Here is an 11,313-nt window from a genome sequence, read left to right as displayed (position 1 = left end):
TAACTATAAAATTTAAATGGAAAATGCAAAAAGTTCTGAAATAACCAAAAAAATTTTTAAAAGAAGACCAAATTTGGGGGACTAACATTATCTGATTTCCAGACTTATAAATTATAGGAATCAAGACAGTGTGCTATTGGTGTAAAGATGAACAAATAGACAAATGTAATAGACTAGCGAGTCCAAAAGTATATAGACACACATATATAGACAACTGATTTTTTACAAAGGTGCAAAGGCAATTCAGTGGAGAAAGGATGAGTTTTCAACAAATGGTGCTAGAGCAATTGAATATTCATAAGTAAAACATAGAACTTCAATTCATATCTTGCACCATATACAAATCTTGATTCAAATTGGACCATAGACCTACATTGTAAGAACCAAAACTATAAAACTTCTAAAAGAAAACATAGAGGAAATGTTTTTATCCTTGAGTTAGGCAGAGATTTTTAGACACAAGACAAAAAGCCCAATCTATTAAAGAAATAAATTCAAAAATCTAATTGATCAAGATTAAATTTATTTTAATTTAATCTTGTCATTGTTTGAAATGGTTTTATCAAATAATATTTATGTAAAATATATTTTAAACATTTTAATTATCTTAAATCAGTATTAAAATGCATTTAACGATAGACTTCATAAAATTTATTATGAAATAATAGAAACTAGAACAATAATGAAGAAAAATGATTCTATATTTTTGTGATGCTCCAATTATTTACTAACAACTTTTACAGATGCAATCTCCACCTACTCTTTCCTAAAAATATTGGTACTTAAGCTTCTAAAGTTATAGGTAAGGTTGTAATTGTATTGAAAATGATCACCAATATAGCAAACAATTGCTTGCAAATATTTCTAAATTGAAAAAAGAGAATTGAAATGAGAATGTTGCTTCAATAAGTTTTAAAGCTTTTAGCAGAAACCCTCAATTATGCAAACTCTCTTTTAACTTTTAGGAACAGTATATTTTTCTGGAGAACACTGTCTAGCATGTCCTGATACATTTTAAAAGTCAGATATCATTTTAGTAAATGTTCCTATTACTTAGAATCCAATCAATCTGAGTTTCTGTAAAGTCAGTGCCTTGTGATGTAAAACCATTTTATGTATCAGATAATTTCTATACTCCAAGTACAGCATTTTACATGACAGATTTTAATACAGGTTACATCTGTCACGTTGAATGCTTCATGTGCTGTGGAGAGCTCCACTGTCATTTAGTACACTCTGGGGAAATACTGCTTCGCCATTAATCTTATTTCTAAAGCATGTTTGCATTAACCTTAAAATCATCCTAATAATAAAACAAGCACACAAAAAAGTAAACAGATTACTTAGAAATCTTTGTAAATGAAAGCATAAATATAAATGCTGGAGTACTTAGAATACATTGTCATATTTGAGAAATGAAACTCAATCCTTTTGGTCCTCCAACCACTTTTTTATAGTATTTTATCATATCCTGAAATAAAATTCATAGCTAACAGAAAACAAAACAAAAAAAATACAGAGAAATTTTTAAAATAAAAATATTCTAACAGTAATATAAATAAATAATAAAATAAAAACAATTATGATTTAAAAATACTATTTTCATGCATAAATATTTGAGTTTAACTACATAGAGGAGGTAATGATACTCAGATGTTTGAATCAATTTACAATTCATTCATTCAAACTGTTTAATGAGCATCTGCTATGTGCAAGGTTCTGTTATAGACATGTGAAAACAGTAGCAAAGAAAAGAGCAAACTTCCCTTCTTTCATGGGATGATGGTAGGGAGACAGAATATGTGCACAATAAATAAATAAAACACATGTAGTGTATTGGGATGTGCAAATTAGGGGAGGTTTCAAGAAAGAACCAAAGGAAGCAGGGGATCTACCTACATGGATAACTACATGGAAAAGCCTTCCAGGTGGAGGGAAGAAGTAAAGAGGTCCTGGTTGAAGAGAGGAGCGTATGAAGTGTGTTGCAGGCTGAAGCAAGAAGGACAGTGGATGGAAAGGAGTCAATTTTGAGGAGTGGCCTGGGGGATCGAAGTATAGCATGAAGTCAGAGAAGTGACCATCTGTCATGAAATGGAATACAGAATTGTAGGTATTTGTGAGATGCTAGGTTTAATCAAAGTGAGGTAAGAAGCAATCAGAGTAATCCCATTTTAGTGGAATTACCTCGGATACATTGTTGAGAAGAAATAATTGCAGGTGGAGAGCAGTGAGGAGCCTGGGGCATCATGGAGTTCTAGGTCAGCATAGGGGCAGGGAGGTGGTCAGAAGTGGACACATTGTGCAAATGTATCAAAGGTGTAGCTGACAACATGATTAAATTTTTCTATATAATAGTGTAAATTATGTCATATGTTGATTTACTGTAGTAGAGATTTTTTTTTTCTACTCTATGAAGCTCTAGGTGTTCCACAGACCGACCTAAGAGGGGAGAAGGGAGAGGTCTTCAGCTGAAGACACTAAGTTTTTTTGGTTTTGTTTTTGGCTTTACTTTTACCTTTGAGCTGGATTAAATTTGAAGAAACTGTGCTGCTGTTTAAAAATCATTTAAATATCATTACACTGCATGACAGATGCATAGTTCCTGTAGTTTATTAAAATCACTATTTTATTTTCAAAATTTTAATTATGTTAAGTTACTCTGGAAATGTTGACGTGCAAAATTAACTACATATCCACTCTATATAGGGGTTATAATTCCTGAAAACTGGTAAAGTGTCAAAAGAAATAAAAGCTAAATATGTCCTTTCTTTAGAATTTGTTTGAAAGAAATTATTTACAATTATCTTTTCATAAATTGTAGACATGTTACTAGGTAAATAATGTTTCCAAACTAATAATTATTTTATGTAAAAGAGGGAAAGCAAATATTTTGGTTACTATTATTAATATTTGTTATGTTAAATTTAAAGTGACAGGTAACATTCATAATGTTGTCAACTGACTTTTTTTTATTTGTTTATTTGTTTGAAGCTTTTGGAAACATGTCCAAAACATTGATGAAATGCTGGAAACGAGTTGAAACACAGTAAAATTCAACCCAATAATATAGGACTGCTTTTTCTTCATCCACGTTGGGAATTGTCAAGAAGTGAACTATGACAATATATCAATTTTTGCTACTGTTTCTACTCTGGGTATGCCTGCCACATTTCTGTTCTCCAGAGATAATGTTCAGAAGGACTTCTATGCCCCAGAAAAGAATTTTAGGTGCACGCGTACCTAGAAGTGATGGCAAAATTCTGCACCGTCAGAAGCGTGGTTGGATGTGGAATCAATTTTTCTTACTGGAGGAATATACAGGATCTGATTATCAATACGTAGGCAAGGTAAGTCTGTGTTGAAATGGCAAATATTTACATTCCAGTTTTTCATATGTCTCATAAAGAAAATTTGAAGGTTATCAAGATTGCCATTCTTACAAATTTGATTCTCTAAATATCCCTAAAGCAGTTTTTGTTTATGGAATACAAATTAGAATTTGAAAAACTATGTAATGAATATAGCATTATAAGTGTATGAATTCATTTACTAGAATTAATTCTGCCTACTACCTCATGTATTAAAGAGGAACTAAAAATTGCAATTTCAGAATTTGTAGTTAGAAATCAATGATCAAGAGAAAATTATCTGGCAATCTAGTATTTAAAATAACAATGCATGTATATAATACATATACATATATATATATATATATATATATATATATTTCACATTGCCGTTGAATTCAGTGAGGAAGAAAAGATATATTTAAAAGTTGTTTAATATTCTACAGAATGAGAAAACAAATGTCATTAAAAATATGACCTAAGGTCAAAATAATGCTTACTTATAAGAAAACTTATTCCAGATATGAGCGTTACTTATTTTTCTAAAGTCCTACCATGGGTACATTTAAATAAGGGAAGAATAAATGGGAAGACAAGCAGGAAAAAGTAGTTTACTTGTCGGGATATGATGGCATGAGGCGATTTCATGCTATTCAGTTATAAAAGATAGTGAGGAAAATGAGCTTTGGTTAGGACTGGAAGGACAAATACGACATAAAAGTTACAATGGATGCTTTTATACACTAGATTGTATTAATTTCCAGTCTTCTTTCTTGGCACTATCTGAATCTAGTCGAAATTAGGTAATATCTTAAAGAAAAAAATCATTTTAATAGTGTTATTTTTATGGACAGTTTATGAAACTATATCAAAGAAAAAAGTTAAACACACAAAAGGAAAACAGATATAATCACATGTTCATATAGCACATGTCAACAGTATAAAATTATGATAGATCCATGATTGTGTTGGCGACTTTTGCATCAACCTCAACTTTAATAGCTTCTTTCACATAATTAAAACTGGGCTTTTAAAGTTTTTGTCTTCTAAGAAGAACTATTTTTGAGAAAATACATGTTCATTGATTTTTAAAACACTTTGATAGGTTTTTTCATGTTCCAGTTATTTCAGTTTTTTAAAAAAATGTCTGGCAGTATGAGAAAAATAACATTAAAGGTTAAATGTCATATTGACTGTAAGGTGAAGAAAAAAGCCAGCAACCTAAGCAATTTTACCAGAAAGCATGCAGTAGTGGACTTATCACAGGGTCATCTGATAGAATTCCTGAGCTCAGAGGGTTAAGGTAAATTTTATGGTTGCTGCAATAGGCAACTTTCAGTTTATGAAAATATAATAACTGAAATCTGAGCCATAGAAACTATAAATAGATTTATTTGGCTCTTCCTGGACATAGCAGTTATTTGTTTATTTGCGTAGATTTTCCTTCACCTAGTCCTTAATGTGGGTTTAATAAATGTTGGTAAATTGAATTATCATTGCATTATGTACTCTGTTGTGATAATCAAGGTACTTCTATGTACTTTCATTTGTTCTTTCCCCAAAGAATATCAATAACTTGAAATCAAGAACTTTATTTCGTATCTCTCTTTGTTTCTAGCTCTTAGAGTAGATTTTAATATTTAGTTGGTTGAATTAACCTGAGTTGTATTGAACTGAATTCCCAGAGTCATCTGGTGCCACTTAGCTCTTTAATGTAGAGTTTAAATTACTGTGGGCTATTAAAGCTGGTAAATACTTAAGATACATGCATCTTGATATGCAACTCAAATTTTATTCTTCCTTACTCTGCTCTATAAAAGCAAGCCAGAAAACTCTTTAATGAGGAGAGGCATAAGGAATTTATAGAATGTGTTCACCAGTTTCTTCTATAAGTATGTCCTGAACTACCAGATCAACAGACATATATTAGATGCTGTAGCTCTGAGTTTACTTCTAATACCCAAAGCATCTGTTTTTTTGCTTGTATTTGAAGTCAATTTTGTATTTTTATCATTTATTCATGTCATGACCTGTGAAAGTTATTTTTAAATTTCCCTTGTTTGTAGTACATATGTGTGTTACTTTTTATTAAGTATTTATATTGTATTAATTACTTATACAATTAAAGATCTTATATTAGGGCTTCCCTGGTGGCGCAGTGGTTGAGAGTCCGCCTGCCGATGCAGGGGACACGGGTTCGTGCCCCGGTCCGGGAGGATACCACATGCCCCGGAGCAGCTGGGCCCGTGAGCCATGGCCGCTGAGCCTGCGCGTCCACGGGAGAGGCCACGGCGGTGAGAGGCCCACGTACCGCAAAAACAAACAAACAAAAAAAAAAAACACAATAAAAAAGATCTTATATTAGAAGTAAACATATAGATTTTTTTAAACATATAGATTTGTATATGCGAAAAGGCAATTATGAGATATAGAATATTTTTATAAACATACATTTTAATGAATATAATTGGGGGCTAAGATATATTTTCTCATGAAGCATAAAAAATTTTAAATTCCCTGGATATTCTTTCCAACATTACTTATAAATTTATTACATATTCATCCTTTCAGAAATTCTACTTTCAGTTTTTACTTCATTTAAAGTAGGCATGTGATATTGATGCTGAAAGATTCAATGTCTCTAGGTTACTTCACAGGTAGGAATAATACATGTCCCAATTACTAGATTTATGGGACGACACGGATAAACTCTCCATTGTTGTGGAAAACATGGTGGGAGCTCAGAGTAGGAACAATGGAGAGAATTACACTGGTTGAGTGGGGACAAGACTGAAAAGCACATGCATGAAGAGGGGCAAAAAATTTTAAATACCAAACAATTAGCCAATAAATTCTACAAAGAATGGATGGCATATAATTTCTTAGATTAAAAACCCAATACTGCTTGAGGGGTTGAAGCAAAGGGAAAATCCCCTTACTTCTCATTGGATTAAAGCGGAGGAAAGCTTAGGAAAAGCATATAACTGCCAATCAGAATAACTATATGTAAACTTCCTTCTGCCATTGTTTTTGCTTTCAGTGGTGAAATCAATTAACTTCTCTTGGCCTTCATTTTCTCATCTATAGTATGATCATGTCAGTCATTTTATATATATATATATTTAATGTACTTATATATATAATTTTTATATGATTACATTTTAAATGTGAAGTGTTTAAGCATTTAAAAACCCATTTATATATAAAAATAAAGAAGAAGAAGAAGTAAAGAGAGACAGAAAGAGAAAAAGAGAAAGAAAGCTAGTGGCTGAATTGTCACTGCCATGGCTATTATGAAGAAACTGGCTAACCAGCAGTGAACTCAAAGCATTTCTTTGTTCATCTCTCAATGAGCAAAAAAATATTTTCCTCTAAATCATTCAATCAAATGTATTCTAAACCAAAATATATTTAGTGTAATTTCTTTTTTTTCTTTTCAGTGAGATAATCAGAATATTGACCTTTAAGAAATTTCCTATATAGGACAATGCCTGCTAACCTTTCTTTACCTTCCAAAGCAAGAGGTTTAAAACTTAAACTTCAAGTATCAACTTTTGCCCTATGTTACTTTTATATCTCAACCTTCTATAAATATCTTTAAATTTACCAATTTAAGATTTAAGAAACATTGTGATTATAAGCTATTTTTATTAATGTCCTAATGTAACTTCTTATCACAGGTTCCCATTGCCTGATTCAGTTGCCTAGATAATTTCAAAATTTTAGGCTTCCAAATATTCAAATAAATAATGACAATAAACTAGATATTCTTGAATTTACTTTTAGCCGTTAACAAACATACAGTTCTAAGTGAATTACTAATTTTATTTACTGTACAAACTTTGCACTTTATATAATAATTATTCTCAAGTGGAGAAAAGCATGTTAAAAATAGATTTTTAAACAAAACCAGAGATTAAGAAAAAACACCAAAAAATTAATAATGTAATTGGACAATTATAAACCTGATTCTGAGCCAGCATAGTAAAATAATTCACTCCAGGAAGTAAAAACATAATAATAATTTTAGTAAATAATCAAGGCAACTGTCTATATCTTCTTGGAATAATGAAAGCATGTACCATGTGGGGACATGAAAGAGATTCTTGGGGCCTCCAAGCCATTCAGACTTTATAGTACCTCACTGATATCATCCTTCTATAAATGCAGAATACATTTGACACATAGATTCTTTTTTTCTTTTCCCAATGATAGGTTTTTTTTTTTTTAATTGAAGTATAGTTGATGTATGATGTGTTAGTTTCAGGTGTACAGCAAAGTGATTCAGTTATACATATATATAATACATATATATATTCATTTTCAGATTCTTTTCCCTTATAGGTTATTACAAAATATTGAGTATAATTCCCTGTGCTATACAGTAGGTCCTTGTTGGTTATCTATTTTATATATAGTAGTGTGTATATGTTAATCCCTAACTCCTAATTTATCCCTCCCCTCCTCCTTTCCCCTTTGGTAACCATAAGATTTTTTTCAATGTCTGTGAGTCTGTATCTGTTTCGTACATAAGTTAATTTATATCATGTTTTAGATTCCAGGTATAATCGATATCATATGATATTGTTGTCTGTAAGTCTTGTTGGGTTCTCAGTTGTTTAGCATTCTTGAAAAACAGAAACCACGTTTAATTATTTCTTAATTTCATATCCCTTTTCCTGAAGAATTGATGGCTTCAAAGAGCTAGAGCAATAATTGTGCTCTCTATTTTAGCAGATTAAGAATACTATAGGTATTTATAGTTCTTCTGTCCTTAGATGATTACTTAAGCTCACCTCTACCAAGGGATACACGGTTCCCCATAGTCTACCATGGCTTTGTCCTCCCATAGTTTATAACCCAATATGAACCTTCATCCCCCTTCCTGAGTAGCCAATAGAAACGTTCTCCCTGTCCCTAACAGGTTTTTCTCTTTGGAACCAACTGCTTTTATTTGCACAAGTGTCTTGCTGGTCACTTGACTTTTCAATATTTCAATTCACTATTAAATATTTCATTTTCTGACTCTAACCTGTTCCATGATTGAAAATGATAGAATGAGCCATATATTTTTCTGGTCTATCTCAACTCTATACCTTTAGTACTGTCTTATTTGCCCTCATGGCCCCTTAATGAGCATGATGAGTTCAAAATACCCTGAATTAATGGTTCTAACTGGGGGTTATTTTGCCATCCAGGGGAAATTCATCTATATATGGAGACATTATTTGTTTTCACAACTATGTAGAGGGGGTTGCTACTGGCCTCAAGTTGGCAGGGATCAGGGATGCTGCTAAAAATCCTACAATGTATAGGGCAGACCTCCAGTCCTAAATGTCAATAGTGCTGAGACTGAGAAGCCCTGTCCTCAACTTCCTTAGTTTGCCAGAGCCTTTTACATTTCCTCAACAGCTCAGTCTTTATTTTACTTCTTTCTGGGTTCTTGTTTCTGAATATGCTCTCAAATATCATCATGTTTCTTCCCTTTGGAGTTGCTGTAAGAATTTGCTTTCCCTAACTTGGATTTCTCTCAAGACCTACTTTCCTATTCATATTCTGTCTAATTCTTAAAGCATATGTTTGGCTCCAGTCTCTTGGTCATTCTTCTCTGTAGACTTGTGAGCTGCATACACCCACTATGAATGAGTTATTTATTCATTCTGTCAACAAATATCTAGAAGACCTGTTACTACTCAGGTACTACTCTGATATTAAGTACTGTGGTGAAAATATAATTTCTCTACTCACAAAATGTCTGCCTTTAAGAGAAGGAGAGAATAATAAGTCAGGATAACAGGAAGTTATGGGACTCTTTTTGTCTCAGACACAGCACAGACCCCAAAAGCCTCGAACAAAACAGTAAGTGCCAAATATTGCCATGTTTCATTTCTGCAGTACTTGTAAATAGGTGGAAATAAAATAGTTTGGGGATTCGTATTACACGAATCTGTGTGTTATTAAATGTTGAAACTGGAGAGTCAAGTTCTTATTTATTTATTTCTTCGGAAGAGTTTTTTAATGTGCAATGCTTTATAATGAAGTGATTCTTGGAAATTTCTAGAACAGATATCTTCCAGAAACTGAAAAAACATTATTCATGAGAGAATAACTTGACTTTAAACATTCACAAAGTCTGGCAATATCAACTGTATGCGTTTTGCCCTTAATAATATAGGTACAATCAAGTCAAACCTGGTTGCAACAGGGGAAGGAGTAGTTGGAACTAAGACAGAAGAAGCTGTCCTGACCTCCCCACTGCTATTTTCCTACAGGGGAAGGAAATCTCAAGTGAACTCATGGAAAAACTTTATGTTTTATTAGAGTTTAGAGAGCTGGGAACACACTCTGGGACCTTTTAAAAACTGTAATATTATTGAGACTAAAAGTTTCCAGGTGACTTTTTTTTAATACAAACATGATGAAGATAATCTGCATAAAACACACACACACACACACACACACACACACACACACAAACAGATAGGCCTGCTTTAGTGGTGAGATGGGAGTAGGAGAGGGCTTGGTATATAGTTATTTTCTATTTGAACCCTATTAATGACAACCATAAAAGGACTGAGCACAAAACAATTTAATACAGTGAGTGATTTTAGTTAGAAAATGTCCTAAAAGAAAATAAATCAGGATGATTTGATAGACATCAACAGAAAGTCCTTTAAATTAAATGATTAATAAAGACCTTGCTGATGAGGAGACATTTGGACTTTTGGGGTGAATATAGACATTATTTCCCCGATAGGTAAAGACCACAACAAAAAAAAGATGATCCTGAATTAGAATTTATAAAGACTTTTTATACTAATCCTCAAGCAAGAGGTAATTAAAGCATTTTTAAATAGAGGTATGTACTGCATAACCCTGATAATGTTTTCCAGGGAGACCACCTCTTGGTTTTTAACTCTCAGAATGCATCTCTCAATGTTTCAGCCAGAGGTTATGTTGGAAAAATATGCTCACCTCCTCAAAGCTCACTATAACATTTTAGCAAAGCAGTATTCAGGAAGATCTTAAGTTGCATTCCAGATACACTTGGTAGAACATCAGAACCACCCATAGATGCTTTGAAACTAACAGAGGCTGTAAAAAAGAACGTGCATCTAAAATTTTGTAAGCCCTTCGGGAAGCCTTGCTAATTCATGTTAACCTGTAAGTGATCAAGTAACACTGGTTTAAGCGTTTTCTATACTAACATTATAGCGTGTTATTCATATATAGAGATTTTACTATGGTTTTTTTTTTGGCGGTACGCAGGCCTCTCACTGTTGTGGCCTCTCCCGTTGCGGAGCACAGGCTCCGGACGCGCAGGCTCAGCGGCCATGGCTCACGGGCCCAGCCGCTCCGCGGCATGTGGGATCTTCCCGGACCGGGGCACGAACCCGTGTCCCCTGCATTGACAGGCGGACTCTCAACCACTGCGCCACCAGGGAAGCCCTTTACTATGTTTTAGTTACTTTTCTTTAGGAAATTAGTTTTGAATTTGGGTTTAATGTGTAAGCATTCTATTTTTTCCAGTTTAATGGGAAATAGACTTCTTGTTAGCATTTTCAAGCAAAGTGTCAAATATTGAACTCTTTTTAAAAAGATAAATGGAATTAAGTATGGTATACTCATATAAATAACTACAATCATTCTTTTACTTAAAAGTTCTTACTGGTAGTAGTGATAACATATGTTTACTAAACTCTTCCATGAAGTTATTTACATAATGTGTTGTCACTGTATAACCTTCATGAAACAACAGTACACCCGCACCACCTAAACACATTTACCACACTCACTGCCCTTACTGTACTCTAGTGATTTGTGAGAAGTCCACCCTTCCACTCTTTTTTCACTCTTGAATTAGTAACCCAGAGATGCTGTTTCCATCTTTTCTTTCCCATCATAGTCTTATTTTTGTATATCCCTGTTTTGTACTCACCATTTTATAATCCCCTCCACACAGAAG

At 33.0% G+C, this 11,313-nt stretch overlaps 1 protein-coding gene across 2 annotated transcripts in view; it reads left to right on the top strand.

Annotated features, from left to right (window-relative positions):
• Positions 1-3,116: 3,116 nt before the first annotated feature.
• Positions 3,117-11,313, top strand: part of LOC136120680 (cadherin-10) — a 117,734-nt gene continuing 109,537 nt past the window's right edge. For both annotated transcript variants that reach the window (XM_065874223.1, XM_065874222.1), the window contains exon 1: positions 3,117-3,347. In XM_065874223.1, coding sequence (XP_065730295.1) covers positions 3,117-3,347 — 231 coding nt within the window. The remainder of the gene's footprint in view (positions 3,348-11,313) is intronic.

This window comes from Phocoena phocoena, chromosome 3 (assembly GCF_963924675.1).
Source record: "Phocoena phocoena chromosome 3, mPhoPho1.1, whole genome shotgun sequence".
In the NCBI taxonomy this organism is placed as follows: Eukaryota; Metazoa; Chordata; class Mammalia; order Artiodactyla; family Phocoenidae; genus Phocoena; species Phocoena phocoena.
The sequence above is the reverse complement of the archived record's forward strand: the minus strand, read 5'-3'. Positions and strand labels throughout refer to the sequence as shown.